The sequence below is a fragment of the Mobula hypostoma genome, chromosome 3, assembly GCF_963921235.1.
Source record: "Mobula hypostoma chromosome 3, sMobHyp1.1, whole genome shotgun sequence".
In the NCBI taxonomy this organism is placed as follows: Eukaryota; Metazoa; Chordata; class Chondrichthyes; order Myliobatiformes; family Myliobatidae; genus Mobula; species Mobula hypostoma.
The window spans coordinates 80199763-80224539 of NC_086099.1; the positions used below are offsets into that span (position 1 = coordinate 80199763).

The 24777-nt window shown below is 43.8% G+C and overlaps 1 protein-coding gene across 2 annotated transcripts in view; it reads right to left on the reverse strand.

The window, feature by feature from the left end:
* tbc1d19 (TBC1 domain family, member 19) overlaps positions 1–24777 on the reverse strand; it is a 148028-nt gene that overhangs the window by 19249 nt on the left and 104002 nt on the right. For both annotated transcript variants that reach the window (XM_063043328.1, XM_063043329.1), the window contains exons 14-16: positions 10349–10433; positions 9964–10008; positions 9583–9615 (exon numbers count right to left, since the gene is read on the reverse strand). In XM_063043328.1, the coding sequence (XP_062899398.1) occupies positions 9583–9615; positions 9964–10008; positions 10349–10433 (163 nt within the window). The remainder of the gene's footprint in view (positions 1–9582; positions 9616–9963; positions 10009–10348; positions 10434–24777) is intronic.

Consider the following 24777-nt stretch of genomic DNA (forward strand, 5'->3'; position numbering starts at 1 on the left):
CCCAGGTCCATATCCAGCTCTACACCTAGATGTACCTCATTGGTGGGAACAAGAATGCCACTCTATAGGTTTGTAGGACTTTTGGTGCATAACACTGGAAATCATTTCTGGTGGAGATTTTTTTTTCATTCTGTAGGACCAGTAACTCGTGGGCCCAGAACTGGTGTGGGGGGGGGGGGGGAGGGAGGAAGAGTGGTTAATTGGCAACTGGATCAGTGGGAGAGCAGAGATTGGAGCATTGAGCTAAGCAGCAAGGAAGTGGTAAGCAGAGTAGCAACAACCTGATTGTATTGCTTTATGGTAGCTCTTCCCAGAGTCAATTAAACTGAAACCAGTTGAACTAACATCCTTTTCAATTGTTTCTATTTCTTTCCCCTCAGAATTCAATACAGGTTTCCCCCGCCATCCAAAGGTAGAGCGTTCCTATGAAATGGTTCGAAAGCCAAAATGTCGTAAAGCGAAGAAGCAATTACCATTTATTTCCATGGGAAAATTTTGTGAGCGTTCGCAGACCCAAAAATAACCTACCAAATCACGCCAAATAACACATAAAACCTAAAATAACGGTAACATATAGTAAAAGCAGGAATGATATGATAAATACACAACCTATACAAAGCAGAAATACTTCTCTACAACGATTGCCTTCACAGTTCTCCGTAGTGAAAATTTCACGCAAGTGCTCTTGGCAGAAAATCTCACACAAGCGCTGTTGGCATAAACGCGCTCTCCAGTAACCTTCAAACTATGAAGCTGCCAAATCTACCAAATAACACTTAAAAATACACAGCCTATATAAAGTAGAAATAATGTATGTACAGTGTCGTATCACTTACCGGAAATGGGAAAACAGCGCTGAGCACACTGATGATGATGTGTTAGACTGAGTCATTGCAGGTTGGGTGGTGCAATGGCCACCACCCTCCAGGCCGCCACCTGATACATTGCCGTGAAGCACGCAGGGGTAGCCGGGAGGCACACAGCACATCTTTAAGAAAAAAGCCAAAATAAACATACTAATTAATTAGGTGCTGCCCGGCATGTAAATGTCGGCGCAGATCAGAGGCGATTGCATCGGCACTGATCTGGGCCGACAATTACGTGCTAGGCAGCACCTAATTAATTAGCATGTTTATTTTGGCTTTTTTCTTAAAGATGTGCTGTGTGCCTCCCGGCTACTGCTGCATTCTCCACGAATCGGTACAGTATCTGTCTGGGGCCCAGGGGTTGAGGTGGTGGGACACGGGGGTGTCATCTCATCGTTGATCAGGCAGGCAGCTCATCCTCTCCTATGACTGCCTGCCTCGATGTCGAAGGTCGAGGTTCGTCATCTGCTGTGGCTGGTGTGGAGGCTTACTTGACTGCTGAGCCTCGAGCATTTTTCTATCACACAGTTCTTTGTAAGGACTCAAAACATCCTGCAAATATCCCCTAAGCCTATGTACCCTTTCAAAATTAAAGTCGTACTTTATCATTGCAGTGAAAATCTCACGCAGTTGCTTCACGTTCAGTTCCTGGATGACTTCACTTTCGCTACTGCATTCGGTTTCGATTGTTATCCTTTTCTCTTCCAATTGCATCAGCTCTTCATCTATCAGTTCTTGGTCATGGGATGCCAAAACCTCTTCAACATCATCTTTGTCTACTTCCACAAGCCAAACTCACTTTGTCCTTGCTTCATTCACCACGCTTGAAACGCTTAATTATGTCTAGTTTTACGCTAAATGTAACACCCTTACGAGCTCTTTCAGGCTTTTCCGACACCTTAGAACTCATCTTGCTAACGGCTGCTCAATGCAACATGTTTAAGCAATGCTGTTCCGAATCCGGGAGAGAGCGGCTGCTTGGGCTGCGCGCTGCCTTTTATCGCGCGCTGATTTTTTTTATCGCGCGCTGCCTTTCTTCGTAACAGTGAAAACACCTTCTGAAAGCGAAAACAGGGTACTAATGTAGGTCTTTCGTAACAGTGAGGTTTTGTAAAGCAAACGTTCGAAAAGCGGGGGACACCTGTATCAGACAACATTGTGTAAATGCAGATATTCCATCTGGACAGCCTTCAACCTGAATATCGATTTCTCCTTCTGGTAAAAAAAAAATTCTCCTTCCTCCTCCTTTATTCTTCTATTCCCCACTCTGACCTCTTACCACTTCTCACCTGCCTATCACCTCCCCCGCCCCCCCCACCTTTCCCTTGCTCCTGTAGTCCACTCTCCTCTCCTATCAGATCCCTTCCTCTCCAGCCCTTTACCTTTCCTACCCACCTGGCTTCACCTATCACCTTCGAGCTATCCTCCTTCCACTTCCCCACCTTTTTATTCTGGTGACTTCCTCCTTCCTGTCCAGTCTTGATAAAGGGTCTTGGCTCGAAACATCAACTGCTAATTCATTTCCATAAATGCTGCCTGACCTGGTAAGTTCCTCCAGCATTTTGTATGTGTTGCTCCAGCTTTTCATTCTCAATCCATATCTAAATCTTGCCCATAACTAAACAGTTTGCCTTAGAAGGTAACCATAGTAATTTGTAGAATATGCTATTTTGTCCAAAAGAACATTCAAAACATTGTTAGTGGCTTTTACAATCCAAGAATAAATTAAAATTGAGTCTTATAATTATGCACATAAGTTCAGGAACTGGATTTGTAACCTTTGTGTTCAGTTTGCTTTTCATGCAACATCAGTGGAGTACAAGTAGCCTTGTGAATACTTCGGGTCAAGTGGATTACTAGGACAACTTTTGTGCTAATGGCGCTTCACACCTCTCAGGAAGGTGCATTACCGCCACCTACCATAGAGGACTACCAAGGGAGTCATGACAGGGATCAGATGCTATCTCTCAAACCTACTTTAATTTAAAAATTCACCAGGGTCCTACACGACTTAACTGCCCCTGCCTCAGCTGCCAAGAATACCCTGCAAACTAGGCACCCCACATCTACCCAATAATTGCCAAAACAGCTTCCCATGTTCTAACAAATATTTGTGGCACACCATGATCACATGTTCCATCGTCTCTGGGACCTCACCACCCATTCCCATGCTTACCAACAAGTGCCAAAGTGGAGTGCAAACCCGTATGTGCAAATCTCAGACTCACCAAGAAAACATCTTCCCTCCTATTTCTTCCCAAAAGGTGCCTACCCTGGACTGATGGAAACAAATTGTAATACTGCCTCTCTGTCCTGCTCCTATCTCACAATTTCTCCCATTTCCCAATTCCTCTCAACCTATTACAAGACTTAGTTTCATACTTTCACATAATAACTATATTATCTACTTCAGACTTAGTAAGTGCCCGTTTTGTTGTAACATCTGCCCTTTCATTACCCTATACACCCACATTTGCAGATACCTAATAAAATGGTACTACTATTCCTGCACTCTCCAGAACATGTAGATTAACAATGACCTTCCCCATGACCTTCGATTCCAAACTCTGCAGGACAGAAGCAGACCATGACTCTATTTGGCTTAACTTGTTCACCTATTGCAGGCTGATAATAATGGCCATAAATTCTGTTGTATAGACAGACAAACCACCTGTCAGCTTTTCCCCCCACCTCAACATTAGACCAGGGGATAAATATCCTTGAGCTCACCCGGTTACTAACTGGGTCTTTAGAACCATCTATAAAGATACGCGAAAAGGGAAAATACTGCTGCTGTAAATGAGCAGATATCCTCTCACGCCCTCAAGACACTGTCTATCCTCTAGTAACGTCAAATCTATTTTCACATCTGGAAACTTCCACAGTGGAATTCCTGGCCAGGCCACATGTGGGCTAATCCACAAATCCCCAAGACCATATCCTGCACATATTCCCTAATTATCTGCCCAAAACATTTACCAATTTTGCTATTATATCCCCAATAATCAATTAGAACAGTATACATTAAATAGGATTTCCCCCCCAACCCACCCTACCAAGGAAATCTAGCATACAAGGCTCAGTTTTTCTCTCTACAGGTCAAGTGGCATCTCACCTAGTTCAACTCCCAAAGCATCCCTAGGTGTGGTCCAGAATGCTTCACTACAGGTTCTAAGTGCACTGGCCTGTAGAACATCCAATCTATGCAAAACAGAAGGAGCTGCTTCCCCACAAATCATATAACCATAATCCAGACAAGAGCATATTAAAGCACAATAAATTGCCAATAAAACACCCCTTAGAAGTACGTCAGTCATACCCAGCCACACAGCACATAAAATTAATGACCTGCTTACATTTATTCTCCAAAAACTTTGTGTTCTCCAAGTGAGTCTTGCATCCAACCATTGCCCCAAATACTTAAACACAGGAACTCTAGACAATGAACACACTTACAGAATAAGCTGAATATAATCCACACAATTTCTGGGTAAAACCCATATATTTTGACTTAGAAGCAGAAAATTAAAAAACCTCCGTTCAAAGATATTTCTTCCATTGCTGATAGCGCTGTTTGCACAGACCTTACCACACTGGCATATTACAACCCCTTTTCCACAGAGCCCCATCATCAGCATACAAAGCCAAACTGAACCCAGACCCAACACCATCAAAAAATGCAATTAATCATCAAATTAAAGAAAATATTGGACTAATAACACTATGGGGGTGGGGGAGATCCCCATTATCTACCACATACTCTGATGACACTTCTTTACGCACCCTCACTCTAAACGATCAGCCAAATAAAAAATCCAATACCCAATTGTAAAACCTATCACCAGTGCTAAGCATACGGAGTTTATGCTCAAAGGTCCCTCCCTCCACAGCATACCATCAGCTTTTTCAATGTCCATAAATACTGCAACTGCTGATTCTTTCACTGTAAAAGCTTTCTGAATTGCATTTCCCAGTAGTACGAGGGTATCATACGTAGATCTCGTTTACAAAACCCACACTGGTAGAAATTAAGTAATGCTCTCTTCTCCAAAAGAAACATCAGCTTAATTTCTATCATTTTCTCCATTATTTTACACAGTGAAGAATATTTTACACACTGTGGAATAGGCCCACAGCTACTTCCCAGGTTTAACAATAGGCTGCACCACAGCCCTTTTCTAGCATCCTGGAAGATTCTTTGCTTCCAGACCTTATAAAACTCAAGCAACTTCTTTAGGACTGCCTCAGGCAGATGTTGGAGCATATGATAGCTAACCATATCCTGTCATGGGGCTGTAGTATTTGCACTATCGACAGCAAATTTCGAATCAGCCGATGTAAAGTCATTATCCATGGCATTCTCAAATGTCTCTTGTTTCTCATAAATCTTCCCATTGTCCATCAAAACACACTGTCGTCTCTTAAAATACTCATCCCCTCAAAGCCACCCTTTTCTAAAACCTCCCCTTGCTAATCGCTCTTTTTTTTCCTGAGAATTCAGCAAAGCTTCTTAAATAAATCTATATCTCAAAACACAAAATGCCCGTCTCTGGTCTCTGATGGCCTCTGTACATTCCTGTGTCCACCAAGGAACACATTTCTTACCAGTTCAACCAGACACCAGAGGAATGGCTTGCAGGCTGCCCCACACAAATCAGAAATTATACTCTGATAGGCTTCTTCTATGATACCGCCTGGAGACAAGAAATTATCACTGAACAGAAGTTTGCCTTCAAGTGGCCTGTTTTCTAAACCAATTAAATTTAAGGGGAAAGACAATTGAAAACAACAGAGAAGGAATGAGGCTAAATTAGTCAAACTGGATATGGAAAGAAAGATGGGAAAGATGAAAGTTAGAGAGTGAGAAAGAATAAGTAAGACAGCAATATGTACAATTGTAAAAGGTCTCTTAGACCCAAAAGAATGAGATATGACAGTTTCACTGTCCGTTTTCAAGTTTCCAAAGTCGAGTTAATTCAAGGCGATAAAAAACATCTTTACCAGGGTTCAAACAATTTGACCCAATAAGAATTTCTGCTGCTGTTAGAAAACCAATTTCATAACACATGAACAGATGACATATCGAAATAACTATTTTTGTAAGACTGAAGACAGAGCAGTGCAAATCACCCAGCAATTTGCTATGGATAGTTGTTACTTTATGCATAAATGTGAAAAAGACCTGTGAACTTGTTCTTGGTTTTGCTAGTAGTGTCTTGATTATTATGACACTAGAGATGATACTTCAATTTCTATAATACTGTGAAGATTTATACAGAATATGCAAATAATCAACTTCTCTGCTTTCCAATTATTCAGTCCTGGCATTCTATTAGAAATGCTGCCACAGTTAGTTTTCTTAACCACCACCATCTCTGTATTTTAATAATCTTCACATCAAAATTGATTGTACTCTCTTAAATATTATTTCTTATTGAACGAATTCCACTTCTAAGTCCTCAAATCACAGATTCAAGCTCAAAGTTTATACTCAACAAACTTAACCAGAGTTAGATATGGTTTGCATATACACAGCCATGCTCCCTGTGGCAAAAATAATACATTATTTATGTTCCCCCTCCTTTTCAAATCTATCCATCCTTAAAATACATATCCTTGATCTTTTTCATTATAATCCCATTTCTCACCCTTTCCACATTCAACTTCACAGTTCAGTTTGTCCATCAAAATCCTCTCCAGTAACTTACCTACATCTGAAGTCAAACTCTCTGGCCTATCCTAACTACCCTTCTTGAACAATGGAACAACATTTGCCACAGTCCAGTCTTTTGGAACTTCTCTACAAGAACCTCATCTATTTCTTCCTGGCCTCCCATAAGGTCCGAGGGTACACTTGGTCAACCCCTGGGAATTTGTTCACCCTAACACACTTCAAGGCTGCAAATACCTCCTCCCTTATTGCAAGCATATGGTCCAAGAGCTCATTACCGTAATTTCATTGTCATTTATGATATTCTCGAGTAAACACAGGAGAAATCTTAACCATCTCCTGCAGCTCCATGTATAGGTAGCCCTCATAGTCTTTAAGACGATTTTATCTCCCCCTATTCACAAACACGAGAAAGTCTGCAGATGCTGGTAATCCAAAATGCTGGAGGAACTCAGCAGGTCAGGCAGCATCAATAGAAATGAATTAACAGTCAACGATTCAGGCCAAGACCCTTCTTCAAGACTGGAAAGGAAGGGGGAAGAGGCCATAATAAAAAGGTGAGGGGGAGGGGAAGGCAAATCACTAGAAGGTGATAGGTGTAGCCAGGCGGGTAGAAGAGATAAAGGGTTGGAGAGGAAGGAATCAGATAGGAGGGGAGAGTGGACCATGGGAGAAAGGGAAGGAGGGAGAGTAGATCCAGGGGGAGGTGAGAATATGTAAGAGGCCAGAGTGGGGAGGGAGAGGAAAAGATGTTTTACCAGAAGAGATTAATATACATGCCTTCTCCTAATTACCCTTTTACTGCTAATACATCTGAAGAAACTCCTGGGATTAACTTACACCCTACCTGCCAAATCCATCTCATACCCTCTTTTTCCCTCTTGATTTCCCCCTTAAGGTAATCTCTGAATGTGCCTTCTCTCTGTCACTCTAATGGAATAATGATACCCCTGGACACTTGATATAACCCTTTTAATAAAATTGCTTTATAACTATGACTGTGTGGGCAAGTACAGCTCCAACACCATTTATAAATTTGCTGATGATACCACTGTTGAGAGCTGTATAAAAGGGGGTGATGAATCAGCATTCAGGAGGGAGATTGAAAACTTGGGTGAGTAGTGTAATAACAACAACCTCCCACTCAATGTCAATTAAGTCCAATGAACTGATTGAAGACTTCAGGAGAGGGAAACCAGAGGTCCATGAGCCAGTAATTATCTGAGCATCAGACGTGAAGAGGATTCCTGGGTGCACTATCTCAGAAGACCTGTCCTGGACCCATTATATAAATATAATTGCAAAGAAAGCAAAACAGCGCCTCTATTTCCTCAGGGGTCTGCAAAGATTTGGCATGTCATCAAAAACCTTGGCAAACTTTTATAGATGTGTGGTGGAAAGTGTGCTGACTGGCTGCATGACAGCCTGGTACGTGAACACCAATGCCCTTGAGTGGAAAATCCTACAAAAGGTAGTGGATTCGGCCCAGTACATCACGGGTAAAACCCTCCCAACCACTGAGCATGTCTACATGAAATGTTGCAGTAGAAAAGCAGCAACCATCGTCAAAGATCCTCACCACCCAGGCAATGCTCTTTTCTCGCTACTGCCATCAGGTAGAAGGTACAAGTGCCTCAGGACTTGCACTACCAGGTTCAAGAACAGTTATTACACCTCAGCCATAAGACTCGAACAAAAGGGTCTAACTACACTCATTTAAGGACCCTTATCTTGTTATTTCATGCTTGTTATTTATTGCTATTTATTTATATCTGCACTTGCAGTTAGTTGTCCGTTGATCCTGTTTATAGTTCCTGTTCTGTAGATTTGCTAAGTATACCTGCAGAAAAAGAATCTCAGGATTGTATGTGGTGACATGTATGCACTCTAATAAATTTTACTTTGAACTCTGGCTTTGAGAAGCTTCCCACTTTCCAAACGTTCCTTTAACTTTAAATAGCTGCCCACTGATCCAGCTTATACTCTATGTAACATCCTCAAAGTTGGTTCTACTCCAAATTCAGACTTTAACCTGTCTAATCTACCTTTCTCCATAATATTTTAAAAGAAATAGTTTTGTGGTCACTGGATCAAAAGTGGTTCCCTAACTGCCACTTCAGTTACCTGGCACGCCTCATTCCCGAGTCGGTTCTTCCACATACTGTGTGTGGAAACTGTCCTGGATGCACTGCACAAATTCTGTCCTATTCGGGCCTTTTGTACTCTGGGTGGCCCGGTCAATATTGAGAAAGCTGAAATCTCCCACTGGCACAAGCCTACTCTTTTCACAACTACTTGCAATTTCTTGAAACATCAGCCCATCAAGCTCCTGTTGACTATTAGGGAGTCTATAATATAGCCCTACCATGGTGACAATCCCTTTCTTATTTTTAGAGTTCTACCCAAAACTAAAGCATCAGTATCCTTGAACTGCCAGTCCAGCTCTCTTCTGTTACGGCCACTATATCCTAGTCACTAGAGGCATCCATGACCTCAGTTCATCTACCTTACTGATTAAGCTATGCACCCTGAAATAGATGCAATGTAAAGCAGTGTTCCTATCTGCCCTTTTACCATAAAAAAGGCTATCATGGCTCCATTAAGGATATTTTCCATGACATAACCCACCAGCCACCACATTCTTTGATATCATTCAAGAATTTCCATTACCTGCAACAAGATTCAAACATTCCAATTTACCTCCCAACCCCTCTCAGCATTCCAAACAGATATTTCTTTTGCAAATCTGACTCTCTCTTCTGGCACTTCCCAATGTAACCATAGGAAATGTAGCAGGTGCCCATTCGCAACATAGAAAGCATGAAGCGATGATATTGAGTCACTTTTCGCAAAGCACCAATTGTGAAAGAGGTGACACCTTATTATAAACTACAGAAAAAAAGGTCAAAGATGCACAATACGAACATATAGTGAAAAGGCCAAATAATGATTATTATAGACTGAAATTAATCAGTGTGCCAAAGGCCCATCATACACAACACTAATAATTATATTTTTCTAATATTTAGGAGGAATATTGCTTACCATACATTGCAAATCCATGGAATGGAACTACTCCTGTACAGGATAAGAATATTAAATTTATTATTACAAATTATGATTTTTTTATCTTGTTTTAGGCAATCAAATTACTTATTAAGCAGCCAAAGGACATTAATTATAAATTTTAATTTAGAAGACCAAGAAATTATACAATGAACAATATAAAGTATCATCAAAATATACGCTAAACCTTAGAGCAAGGTGCTAAAACTCATAAATTTAAATGCTTAACCTCTCAAGACCAATTTTTCTTCCCCCCGCCCCCCCAAATAAAAACATTCAAGCAAGACAAAAAGCAAAGATTCCTTATCTTTATCCGTAAGCAGCATCTTCTAATCAGGTTAGTTCTTCCATAGCACTTACCATTTGGAGGATACACAACTGCATAATCTTCTAATGCAAGTTTCCCTATCAAAAAAATCATTAATGCTTTATGTAAATAGAAAATATACTTTTCAATTGCAATATAGAGTTTTTAAGAAGACACTGCTATATGATCTAATCTTAAAAAAGCAAGTCAATGTTAAACCCATTTTTGCTACAAACATTTGTTCAAGCCTTATTATAATTGAGTTTTAAATGATTTGGGTTTATTATTGCAGTACATTAGTTCAAAAGAGCAAGATACTTCCTTATGAAACTGCTTCCTACATTTACATTATTTGCTCATTACATAAGCTGGAAGATAGGACTAATACTAGTCTAGCTAAGCTTTTCAGTGGAGAACACAATGACCAGATTTTCTTACCTTTGATATACGATTTGGGAGGTGAGGCACTGCTGTAGTTGAAATGATCAAGAACCAGTGCATCTCGAGAAAAGCATAGGAGCACCTAAGAATCAATACAGAATCAATCAAGAGGCTTTAACGTCAGAATATGATATATGAATCCGAAGCAAAATACTGCTGGAGGAATTCAGTGGATCATGAGTATCTATGTTGGCATCTCAGATCAAGATCCTATATCAGGACAGAGGCTGTAGAGGGAAGGTAACCAGTGTTAAAGAAGTGAGAAGGAAGGATAAGATAGGCTGGGAGTGATAAGTGGAACAGGATAAGGGAGGGGTGAAAGACAAAGGAAACTAGTTGAGGGTGAAGGGATGGTTGAGAAACGAGGGAGTGGAGACATAAGAAAAATAGAGGCAGAGGGGAAGGGAAAGGACAAAAAGTTCCACATTACTTTCCAGCCCATCTCTATTTTCCTCCTCCACTATCTGTCTCTATCTGCCCATCATTCCCCACCACCTTGTACAACCTATAGCCTACCAGTTCTGCATCATTAGATCTATATTCCCAGATCTCTGTTCTCCCGCACAGCTCAGAGACCTACCAATCACTATGCAAGTCCTACCCTGGTTTTCCAGCCAAAGTGCAATACCTCATACTTGTCTACATTAAATTCCATCTGCTATTTTTCAGCCCATTTTCTAGCTGGTCCAGATCACCATACAAATTTTGATCGCCTTCCTCTCTGTCTACTAAGATCCCAGTCTTAGTACCATCTACAAATTTGCTAGTCCAGTTTACCATATTATCACCTAAATCATTAATGTAGATGACAAATAACGGACCCATCACTGAATCCTGTGACACACCATGAGTCACAGGCCTCCATCAGAGAGACAACCATCTACTACCACTCTGTCTTTTCCCACTAAGCCGACACAAAATTGGATTTACTAACTCATCCTGAATGCTAAGCATCTTAACCTTCTGGATCACCCTACCATGTGGGACTTGTGAATAATGTCCACCCTCTGTCCTTCATCAACCTTCCTTACAGTCTCCTCAAAAAATTCTAAGATTGGTTAGACATGACCTACCATGCATAAAGCCAAATTGACTGTTCCTAATCCACCATAACTAACATCACACTCACTAGCCTATAATTCTGCAACTTATTCTTAGAGAAACTCTTGGACAATGGAACAACATTTGCTATCCTCCACACCTTACCAGTGGCTAAGGCCATTTTAAATATCTCTGCCTGGGCCCCTGCATTTTCTGCACTAGCTTCTCACAAATTCAAAGGGCAGCTTGTTAGGCACTGGGGATTAATCCACCCCAATTTCCCTCAAGACTGCAAGCACATCCTCTTCTGTAATCTAGAAACAGTCATAACCTCACTAGTCTTCTGCTTCAGTTCTATAGACCCTGTGCCCGTCTCCCAAAATGCAAAATATTCATTTAAGATCGCCCCCCCATCTCTTTTGGCTCCAAGTAAAGATGACCACGCTGTATTTCAAGAGGACCAACTCTGTCTCTTGCTACCCTTTTGTCCTTACTATAGAAGCCCGTGGGATCCCAAAAGACCATAAGATATAGGAGTAGAATTAGGTCATTTGGCTCATAGAGTCTGTTCTTTCATTTCCTCATGGCTGACCCATTTTTCCTCTCAACTGCAATCTCCTGCCTTCCCTCTCCCATATCCCTTCATTCCCTGACCAATCAAGATTCTATCAACCTCTACCTTAAATATGCATAAAGACTTGGCTTCCACAGCTGCCTGTGGCAATGAATTCCACAAATATACCACTCTCTCATTCAAGAAGTTTCTCCTCATTTCAGTTCTAAAAGAATACCCCTCTGTTCTGAGGCTGTGTCCTCTAGTCTTAGACACTCCCAGCACAGGAAACATCCTCTCCACATCCACTCTTTCACCTTGTCTGCCAGATGAACCTCATGTCCTTGTTATTCCCCTCATGAACAGCCTCAAGTGCATTTCTTACACTTCTCAAACACCTCATTAGTTCCTTGCTGCCTAAACATGCACACCCTTCTTCTTCTTAACCAGTGCCTCAATATCCCTTGAAAAGCAAGGTTCCCTAAACCTGTCAGTCTTGCCTTTTATTCTAAAGGAGCATACAAATTCTGTATTCTTAATATTTTAATTTTGAAAGTCTCCCACTGACAAACCTTGCTTTGCTGGAAAACAACCTATACCAATCCACAAACAACAGGAATTCTGCAGATGCTGGAAATTCAAGCAATATACATCAAAGTTGCTGGTGAACGCAGCAGGCCAAGCAGCATCTATAGGAAGAGGCGCAGTCGACGTTTCAGGCCGAGACCCTTCGTCAGGACTAACTGAAGGAAGAGTGAGTAAGGGATTTGAAAGCTGGAGGGGGAGGGGGAGATGCAAAATGATAGGAGAAGACAGGAGGGGGAGGGATAGAGCCGAGAGCTGGACAGGTGATAGGCAAAAGGGAATACGAGAGGATCATGGGACAGGAGGTCCGGGAAGAAAGACAAGGGGGGGGTGACCCAGAGGATGGGCAAGAGGTATATTCAGAGGGACAGAGGGAGAAAAAGGAGAGTGAGAGAAAGAATGTGTGCATAAAAATGAGTAACAGATGGGGTACGAGGGGGAGGTGGGGCCTTAGCGGAAGTTAGAGAAGTCGATGTTCATGCCATCAGGTTGGAGGCTACCCAGACGGAATATAAAGTGTTGTTCCTCCAACCTGAGTGTGGCTTCATCTTTACAGTAGAGGAGGCCGTGGATAGACATGTCAGAATGGGAATGGGATGTGGAATTAAAATGTGTGGCCACTGGGAGATCCTGCTTTCTCTGGCGGACAGAGCGTAGATGTTCAGCAAAGCGGTCTCCCAGTCTGCGTCGGGTCTCACCAATATATAATAGGCCACATCGGGAGCACCGGACGCAGTATATCACCCCAGTCGACTCACAGGTGAAGTGATGCCTCACCTGGAAGGACTGTTTGGGGCCCTGAATGGTGGTAAGGGAGGAAGTGTAAGGGCATGTGTAGCACTTGTTCCGCTTACACGGATAAGTGCCAGGAGGGAGATCAGTGGGGAGGGATGGGGGGGACGAATGGACAAGGGAGTTGTGTAGGGAGCGATCCCTGCGGAATGCAGAGGGGGGAGGGAAAGATGTGCTTAGTGGTGGGATCCCGTTGGAGGTGGCGGAAGTTACGGAGAATAATATGTTGGACCCGGAGGCTGGTGGGGTGGTAGGTGAGGACCAGGGGAACCCTATTCCTAGTGGGGTGGTGGGAGGATGGAGTGAGAGCAGATGTACGTTAAATGGGGGAGATGCGTTTAAGAGCAGAGTTGATAGTGGAGGAAGGGAAGCCCCTTTCTTTAAAAAATGAAGACATCTCCCTCGTCCTAGAATGAAAAGCCTCATCCTGAGAGCAGATGCGGCGGAGACGGAGGAATTGCGAGAAGGGGATGGCGTTTTTGCAAGAGACAGGGTGAGAAGAGGAATAGTCCAGATAGCTGTGAGAGTCAGTAGGCTTATAGTAGACATCAGTGGATAAGCTGTCTCCAGAGACAGAGACAGAAAGATCTAGAACGGGGAGGGAGGTGTCGGAAATGGACCAGGTAAACTTGAGGGCAGGGTGAGAGTTGGAGGCAAACTTAATAAAGTCAACGAGTTCTGCATGCGTGCAGGAAGCAGCACCAATGCAGTCATCGATGTAGCGAAGGAAAAGTGGGGGACAGATACCAGAATAGGCACGGAACATAGATTGTTCCACAAACCCAACAAAAAGGCAGGCATAGCTAGGACCCATATGGGTGCCCATATCTACACCTTTAGTTTGGAGGAAATGGGAGGAGCAAAAGGAGAAATTATTAAGAGTAAGGATGTCCAGTCCTTATATACTTCCATCCCCCATCAGGAAGGTCTCAAAGCTCTACGCTTCTTTTTGGATTCCAGACCTAATCAGTTCCCCTCTACAACCGCTCTGCTCCGTCTAGCGGAATTAGTCCTTACTCTTAATAATTTCTCCTTTTGCTCCTCCCATTTCCTCCAAACTAAAGGTGTAGCTATGGGCACCCGTATGGGTCCTAGCTATGCCTGCCTTTTTGTTGGGTTTGTGGAACAATCTATGTTCCGTGCCTATTCTGGTATCTGTCCCCCACTTTTCCTTCGCTACATTGACGACTGCATTGGCGCTGCTTCCTGCACGCATGCAGAACTCGTTGACTTTATTAACTTTGCCTCCAACTCTCACCCTGCCCTCAAGTTTACCTGGTCCATTTCCGACACCTCCCTCCCCTTTCTAGATCTTTCTGTCTCTGTCTCTGGAGACAGCTTATCCGCTGATGTCTACTATAAGCCTACTGACTCTCACAGCTATCTGGACTATTCCTCTTCTCACCCTGTCTCTTGCAAAAACGCCATCCCCTTCTCGCAATTCCTCCGTCTCTGCCGCATCTGCTCTCAGGATGAGGCTTTTCATTCTAGGACGAGGGAGATGTCTTCATTTTTTAAAGAAAGGGGCTTCCCTTCCTCCACTATCAACTCTGCTCTTAAACGCATCTCCCCCATTTAACGTACATCTGCTCTCACTCCATCCTCCCACCACCCCACTAGGAATAGGGTTCCCCTGGTCCTCACCTTCCACCCCACCAGCCTCCGGGTCCAACATATCATTCTCCGTAACTTCCGCCACCTCCAACGGGATCCCACCGCTAAGCACATCTTTCCCTCCCCCCCCCTGCATTCCGCAGGGATCGCTCCCTACACAACTCCCTTGTCCATTCGTCCCCCCCATCCCTCCCCACTGATCTCCCTCCTGGCACTTATCCGTGTAAGCAGAACAAGTGCTACACATGCCCTTACACTTCCTCCCTTACCACCATTCAGGGCCCCAAACAGTCCTTCCAGGTGAGGCATCACTTCACCTGTGAGTCGACTGGGGTGATATACTGCGTCCGGTGCTCCCGATGTGGCCTTTTATATATTGGTGAGACCCGACGCAGACTGGGAGACCGCTTTGCTGAACATCTACGCTCTGTCCGCCAGAGAAAGCAGGATCTCCCAGTGGCCACACATTTTAATTCCACATCCCATTCCCATTCTGACATGTCTATCCACAGCCTCCTCTACTGTAAAGATGAAGCCACACTCAGGTTGGAGGAACAACAACTTATATTCCGTCTGGGTAGCCTCCAACCTGATGGCATGAACATTGACTTCTCTAACTTCCGCTAAGGCCCCACCTCCCCCTCGTACCCCATCTGTTACTCATTTTTATGCACACATTCTTTCTCTCACTCTCCTTTTTCTCCCTCTGTCCCTCTGAATATACCTCTTGCCCATCCTCTGGGTCACCCCCCCCCTTGTCTTTCTTCCCGGACCTCCTGTCCCATGATCCTCTCGTATCCCCTTTTGCCTATCACCTGTCCAGCTCTCGGCTCTATCCCTCCCCCTCCTGTCTTCTCCTATCATTTTGCATCTCCCCCTCCCCCTCCAGCTTTCAAATCCCTTACTCACTCTTCCTTCAGTTAGTCCTGACGAAGGGTCTCAGCCTGAAACGTCAACTGCGCCTCTTCCTATAGATGCTGCTTGGCCTGCTGCGTTCACCAGCAACTTTGATGTATGTTGCTATACCAATCCACATCTGCCAGATCTCTTCTGATATCATCAAAATTGGCTTTTCTCCAATTTAAAATCTCCAATTTAAAATCTCAACCAGAAGGCCAGTCCTATCTTTCTCCATAAATAACATGAAACTAATGGAATTATGAACAATAGTTATAACTCATTTTAAAGCACTTTTCATACAAACTATGTAGTTCAAAGTGCTTTACAATGGGATAAAGTGCAAAACAAGAAAATAAAAAAACTAAAAGGAAGTAGTTAAAAGCAAAGTTAAATAAATAGGTTTTGAGCTGGCATTTAAAAGTGTCAACTGAGGCTGCATCCCTTATAGTTTTAGGTATTGAGTTCCAAAGTTTAGAAACGTAGTTCAAAAAAAGCTGACCTGCCAATTATCTTTTGAGGGAGATAGTTTAAATTTAAGCGACCAGCAGAAGACCTGAGAGCTCAAGTAGGATTATAAAACAAAAGCACTTCTGTGATGTACTCTGGTCCCAGACCATTGAGAGCTCTAAAAACAAGTAAGAGAACTTTAAAATCAGTTGTAAAGGATACAGGAAGCCAATGCAGAGTAGTTAGGATGGGAGAGGTGTGCTCCCTCTTCCTGGTTTTAGTTAATTGTCTGGCAGAGGTGTTCTGAATGAGCTGAAGTTTGTCAATAGATTGTTTTGGAAGTTTAGTAAAAAGTACATAGCAGTTACATAGGCTATTCAATATAAAGGCATGAATTACGTTTTCAGTATCATTACGTGATAGAAACAGATGTACCTTCGAAATATTTCTTAAGTGTAGAAATGCTGCTCTGGTCATTTTCTTTATGTGGAATTTAAAATTCAAATCTGTATCAAGAATGACTCCTATGATTGCTACTTCTGATTTTACAAGAGGAGCTAAGTTCCCCTGTTTATCAAGAAGTTTAACTCTTTTGACTTTGGCACCAACTAAAAAGTATTTGAGTTTTATCCTCTTTTAATTTTAAAAATTATTGCTCATCTATTTGCTTATTGCAGCCATATCAGAAGTCCAAACATAGGGTGTTATCATTGTCAGGCTCATCTGAGATGTACAATTGTGTGTCATCTGTATATCCTTGGAAATCAAGTTTATGGTCTCCAATGCAGACACGACGAAATCTGCAGATGCTGGAAATTCAAGCAACACACACAAAAATGCTGGTGAACTCAGCAGGCCAGGCAGCATCTATAGGAAGAAGTACAGTCAACGTTTCGGGCTGAGACCCTTCATCAGGACTAACTGAAAGAAGAGATAGTAAGAGATTTGAAAATGGGAGGGGGAGGGGGAGATCCGAAATGATAGAAGACAGGAGGGGGAGGGATGGAGCCAAGAACTGGAGAAGGGAGAGGATCACAGGACGGGAAGCCTTGGGAGAAAGAGAAGGGGGGAGGGGAGCCCAGAGGGTGGACAGCAGGCAAGGAGTTATAGTGAGAGAGACAGAGGGAGAAAAAAGAGAGAGAGAAAAAAAAGGGGGGAATTAAAAAAAAATACATATATATATAAAATAAATAAAGGATGGGGTGTGAAGGGGAGGAGGGGCATTAACAGAAGTTAGAGAAGTCAATATTCATGCCATCAGGTTGGAGGCTACCCAGACAGAATATAAAGGTGTTGTTCCTCCAATCTGAGTGTGGCTTCATCTTGACAATAGAGGAGGCCGTGGATAGACATATCAGAATGGGAATGGGACGTGGAATTGAAATGTGCGGCCACTGGGAGATCTTGCTTTCTCTGGCGGACAGAGCGTAGGTGTTCAGCGAAACAGTCTCTCAGCCTGCATCAAGTCTCGCCAATATATAGAAGGCCGCACCGGGAGCGCCAGACGCAGTATATCACCCCAGCCGACTCACAGGTGAAGTGTCGCCTCGCCTGGAAGGACTGTCTGGTGGTGAGGGAGGAAGTGTAAGGGCATGTGTAGCACTTGTTCCGCTTACAAGGATAAGTGCCAGGAGGGAGATCAGTGGGAAGGGAAGGGGGGCTCAAATGGACAAGGGAGTCACGTAGGGAGCGATCCCTGCGGAAAGCAGAAGGGGGGTGGAGGAAAAGTTGTGCTTGGTAGTGGGATCCCGTTGGAGGTGGCCTAAGTTACGGAGAATTATATGTGGGCCCGGAGGCTGGTGGGGTGGTAGGTGAGGACAAGGGAAACCCTATTCCTAGTGGGGTGGCAGGAGGATGGGGTGAGAGCAGATGTGCGTGAAATGGAAGAGATGCATTTGAGAGCAGAGTTGATGGTGGAGAAAGGGAAGCCTCTTTCTTTAAAAAATTGAAGACATCTCCTTCATCCTGGAATGAAAAGCCTCATCCTGACAGCAGATGTGGTGGAGACAGAGGAATTGCGAGAAGGGGATGGCATTTTTGCAAGAGACAGGGTGGGAAGAAGAATAGTCCAAGTAGCTGTGAGAGTCCGTAGGCTTATAGTAGACATCAGCAGGTAAGCTGTCTCCAGAGACAGAGACAGAAAGATCAAGAAAGGGGAGGGAGGTGTCAGAAATCAACCAGGTAAACTTGAGGTCAGGGTGAAAGTTGGAGGCAAAGTCAATGAAGTCAACGAGCTCAGCATGCTGATGGTCTCTAATGATGTCTCCTAAGAGGAACATATCTGAATAGAGAGTAGTAGACAAGGACAGCTTCCCTGAGCAACACCATTCGTTCTCATGCATCAATGAGAACTACTCTAATTGTCCACAGGGATTGGACTGGTCTGTGGGTATGCAGATGACTGGAGAGGCCAATCCATGCTCAGAAAGTTATTTGGAAATGTAGACAAAACATGGTAGCCACATTGGTTTAGGGGTTTCTGGCTCAGGCTTTCCTAGACAGCCTACATCTCTCTGCTGCAATTGTCCACTCAGCCTCATGTGTCGCTGCACCTTTATGTAGAGGGAGAAGCACCACTCAACCCGATCCTGAGTGATATGTTCCCATGTGTCTGGGTTGTTGCCAAACGGCTTTTAGTGACGCTTTCAGGATGTCTTTTACAGTGTTTCCTTTAGCCTCCAGGGGAATGCTTTCCTTTCTGTAGTTCGCCATTAAGCATTCTCTTAGGCAGCCAATGGTCAGGCATACGAACTATGAGCTCGTATGAACAACATCAAAGGCTAAATCATTTTCTTTGAAAAACAGTTTCCAAAATAGACAAAAAATTCTGTCTCCAAGATATATAAATGAAACCAATTAAGGACACTACAAGAGCCCAACCCAGTTCTCAAGGTGATCTAGGGGAGTGTTGTGGTCAATTGTGTTGAAGGTAGCACTTACAGTACTGTGCAAAAGTCTTAGGCACATATATACATACACAGACATCTATATAGCTAAGGTGCATAATTATACATAGAACATTGAGTAGTACAGCACAGTACAGGCCCTTCGGCACACAATATTGTGCCGACCCTCAAACCCTGCATCCCATATAAGCCCCCACCTTAGATTCCTCCATATACCTGTCTAGTAGTCTCTTAAACTTCACTAGTGTATCTGCCTCCACCACTGACTCAGGCAGTGCATTCCACGCACCAACCACTCTCTGAGTAAAAAACCTTCCTCTAATATCCCCCTTGAACTTCCCACCCCTTACCTTAAAGCCATGTCCTCTTGTATTGAGCAGTGGTGCCCTGGGGAAGAGGCGCTGGCTATCCACTCTATATATTCCTCTTATTATCTTGTATACCTCTATCATGTCTCCTCTCATCCTCCTTCTCTCCAAAGAGTAAAGACCTAGCTCCCTTAATCCCTGATCATAATGCATACTTTCTAAACCAGGCAGCATCCTGGTAAATCTCCACTGTACCCTTTCCAATGCTTCCACACCCTTCCTATAGTGAGGTGACCAGAACTGGACACAGTACTCCAAGTGTGGCCTAACCAGAGTTTTATAGAGCTGCATCACTACATCGCGACTCTTAAACTCTATCCCTCGACTTATGAAAGCTAACACCCCATAAGCTTTCTTAACTACCCTATCCACCTGTGACGCAATTTTCAGGGATCTGTGGACATGTACCCCGAGATCCCTCTGCTCCTCCACACTACCAAGTATCCTGCCATTTACTTTGTACTCTGCCTTGGAGTTTGTCTTTCCAATGTGTACCACCTCACACTTCTCCGGGTTGAACTCCATCTGACACTTCTCAGCCCACTTTTGCATCCTATCAATGTCTCTCTGCAATCTTTGACAATCCTTGACACTATCTACAACACCACCAACCTTTGTATCGTCTGTAAACTTGCCAATCCACCCTTCTACCCCCACATCCAGGTTGTTAATAAAAATCACAAGAAGTAGAGGTCCCAGAACTGATCCTTGTGGGACACCACTAGTCACAATCCTCCAATCCGAATGTACTCCTTCCACCACCACCCTCTGCCTTCTGCAGGCAGCAAGCCAATTCTGAATCCACCTGGCCAAACTTCCCTGGATCCCATGCCTTCTAACTTTCTGAATAAGTTTACCGTGTGGAACCTTGTCAAATGCCTTACTAAAATCCATATAGATCACATCCACTGCACTACCCTCATCTATATGCCTGGTCACCTCCTCAAAGAACTCTATCAGGTTTGTTACACACAATCTGCCCTTCACAAAGCCATGCTGACTGTTCCTGATCAGACCATGATTCTCTAAATGCCCATAGATCCTATCTCTAAGAATCTTTTCCAACAGCTTTCCCACCACAGACGTAAGGCTCACTGGTCTATAATTACCCAGACTATCCCTACTACCTTTTTTGAACAAGGGGACAACATTCGCCTCCCTCCAATCCTCCGGTACCATTCCCGTGGACAACGAGGACATAAAGATCCTAGCCAGAGGCTCAGCAATCTCTTCGCTCGCCTCGTGGAGCAGCCTGGGGAATATTCGTCAGGCCCCAGGGACTTATCTGTCCTAATGTATTTTAACAACTTCAACACCTCCTCTCCCTTAATATCAACATGCTCCAGAACATCAACCTCACTCATATTGTCCTCACCATCATCAAGTTCCCTCTCATTGGTGAATACCAAAGAGAAGTATTCATTGAGGACCTCGCTCACTTCCACAGCCTCCAGGCACATCTTCCCACCTTTATCTCTAATCGGTCCTACCTTCACTCCTGTTATCCTTTTTTTCTTCACATAATTGAAGAATGCCTTGGGGTTTTCCTTTACCCTACTCACCAAGGCCTTCTCATGCCCCCTTCTTGCTCTTCTCAGCCCCTTCTTAAGCTCCTTTCTTGCTTCCCTATATTCCTCAATAGACCCATCTGATCCTTGCTTCCTAAACCTCATGTATGCTGCCTTCTTCCTCCTGATTAGATTTTCCACCTCACTTGTCACCCATGGTTCCTTCACCCTACCATTCTTTATCTTCCTCACCAGGACAAATTTATCCCTTGCATCCTTGCATCCTGCAAGAGATCTCTAAACATCGACCACATGTCCATAGTACATTTCCCTGCAAAAACATCATCCCAATTCACACCCGCAAGTTCTAGACTTACAGCCTCATAATTTGCCTTTCCCCAATTAAAAATTTTCCTGTCCTCTTTGATTCTATCCTTTTCCGTGATAATTATAAAGGCCAGGGAGCAGTGGTCACTGTCCCCCAGATGCTCACCCACTGAGAGATCTGTGAGCTGACCCGGTTCATTACCTAGTACTAGATCTAGTATGGCATTCCCCCTGGTCGGCCTGTCCTCATACTGTGACAGGAATCCATCCTGGACACACTTAACAAATTCTGCCCCATCTAAACCCTTGGAACTAATCAGGTGCCAATCAATATTAGGGAAGTTAAAGTCACCCATGATAACAGCCCTGCTATTTTTGCACCTTTCCAAAATCTGCCTCCCAATCTGCTCCTCTGTATCTCTGCTGCTACCAGGGGGCCTATAGAATACCCCCAGTAGAGTAACTGCTTCCTTCCTGTTCCTGACTTCCACCCATATTGACTCAAAAGAGGATCCTGCTACATTACCCACCCTTTCTGTAGCTGTAATAGTATCCCTGACCAGTAATGCCACCCCTCCTCCCCTTTTTCCACCCTCTCTATCCCTTTTAAAGCACTGAAATCCAGGAATATTGAGAATCCATTCCTGCCCTGGTGCCAGCCAAGTCTCTGTAATGGCCACTACATCATAATTCCATGTATGTATCCAAGCTCTCAGTTCATCACCTTTGTTCCTGATGCTTCTTGCATTGAGGTACACACATTTCAGCCCTTCTACCTTACTGTCTTTACACCGTTTATTCTGCTTCTCTTTCCTCAAAGCCTCTCTATATGTTAGATCTGGCTTTACTTCATGCACTTCTTTCACTGCTCTGTCGCTCTGGGTCCCATCCCCCTTGCAAATTAATTTAAACCCTCCCAAACCATGCTAGCAAACCTACCTGCAAGGATATTGCTCCCCCTCGAGTTCAGGTGCAACCCATCCAATCTGTACAGGTCCCACCTTTCCCAGAAGAGATCCCAATGATCTAAAAATCTAAAACCCTGCTCCCTGCACCAACTCCTCAGCCATGCATTCAACTGCCATCTCCTCCAATTCTTACCATCTCTGTCACGTAGCACTGGCAGCAATCCTGAGAACGTCACCCTTGAGGTCCTGTTCTTCAGCCTTCTGCCTAATTCCCGAAACTCACACTTCAGGACCTCATTCCTCTTCCTGCCTATGTCGTTGGTCCCAACATGTATCACGACTTCTGGTTGCTTTCCCTCTCGTACCAGGATGTCGTGCACGCGGTCAGAGACATCCCAGACCCTGGCACCCCGGAGGCAACAAACCATGCGGGTGTCCTTCTCACGTCCACAAAATCTCCTGTCTGCTCCCCTGACTATAGAGTCTCCAATGACAACAGCTCTCCTCTTCTCCGTCCCACCCTTCTGCACCACAGGGTCAGCCTCAGTGCCGGAGGCCCTGCCACCGTGGCTCACGCCTGGTCGGTCGTCCCCGCCAACAGTATCCAGGACGGTAAACTTATTATTCAGGGGAATGGCTACAGGGGTGCTCTGCACTACCTGTCTGCTCACCTTCGCTTTCCCCCCTCTGACTGTCACCCAACGACCTGCTTCCGACAGCCTAGGTGTGACTACCTCCCTGTAGCTCTCATCTATGACTGCCTCATTCTCCCTTATGAGTCGAAGGTCATCCAGTTGCTGCTTCAGATTCCTTACACGGTCTTCCAGATCGCCCAGCCGTATGCACTTCTGGCAGATGTGACTCTGCAGGACAGGGGCGTTCCCCCAAGACTGCCACATCTCACATGAGAGGCACATCACCGTCTCAGGGGACATTGTAAAGACTAACTGCGAGCTAGCTTGTCCTCCGCCTCTTCTCGTCAAAGCCTCTCGAGTCAAAGCCTCAAATCTCCACTCCTTCACTGGCCCACTCACGCTCTGGCCGCTTTCCACTGGCCGCTTTGCTTGAGCTATCCCTCTATTTATCTGTTTGCGCTTTTCAAAATGTTTGGTCACCTGACCTCGACTGCCCAATCAACTGCTTTCTGCTGAGTCTGAGCTATTCAAATCTTGATTGTGTCTTTCTGGTTACCAAATAATACTTAATACTACTGAGCTAATACAAAGCTAAGTACTCTTATTTCTTTCCCCAACCATCTTCATATTTTAACCAATACTTAGAGCTAAGACCTCGTGGCATCAGCACTGAGCCTAAGGTCAAAGACAACTTTGGTAAGAGCCATCTCCATGCTGTGGTTTGCTTTAAATCCTGACTAAATATTGTCCTCATTCAGAAAATTGTCGAGTTGCTTGAAAATTACTTTCTCAAGAATCTTTTCCAGGAAGGGAAGATTTGACATAAGCCTATAGTTAGCTAGTACCTCACTATTAAGGTCTGGTAGCAGTTTAACAGTCGCAATTTAGAAGGCATTTGGAAAAACTCCAGTTTCAAGGGATGTTTAACCCCTTTGTCATTACTAAGTCAAGTGTAATTCCATGTCAATAGGTGGTCTTAGTGATACACTGCGTAATATCTTGGCTGTCTAGTAAGTTCATGAATTCAGTTGCCATAATCCTGCCATAGTTCAATATAACAGAGGATAAGAGTTCTAAGAATCCCAAGAGAAAGCAAGCATTGGATTTAGGAGGGTGATAAATGATGACACAGAGGGCAGGAGCTGTACCACAAATTTTAAACATATGTACCTCAAAACTTGAAAGAGTATGTACAGACAGTAAGATACATCTAAAATGCTGTTTGAACATAGTGGCAAGTTCACCACCTTGGCCACTGGATCTTAGGATACCGAAACTGTCACAGTCAGGAGAACAGTTCAAAGAACTGACTGTATTCATTTGGCTTTAACCAGGTCTCGGCTAAGAACATAAAATCAAGGTCTGGAGAGGCAATAAAATAACTTATAGGTAAAAATCTTATTTGAAAAGGACCTCACATTTCAAAAACTAGCTTAAACAGAGTAGTCTGGAGTCGTGAAACAAGGGAGGTAGATTTTAAGAGAAGGTTATTTCTGTTCGCACTTTTAATAAGATAGTTCAATTGGAGGGGCCTTCCACTGACAATGGTCTGAAAATGAGTAACATCTACAGAACTGGTGCATGGTGAGGAGGAAGTAGTTAGGGAAGGATCACACATGCTATTGATTGTAAATAGTCAAGTGTGGGTTTTCCAGAGTGCAGTGGAATATGTTGCAGACAGCATCCATGAGACCAGGCTGTTTGGATGAGGACTATCAGGTTTGAAAAATGTGATGTGTTCCCAAAATAGATTAAAATTGTCAATGAATTGATTAATGAAATAAATTTAACATGTTCCTCTGCACACACTTCTGTCACCTGCCCTGTCTCATACCTCTACTC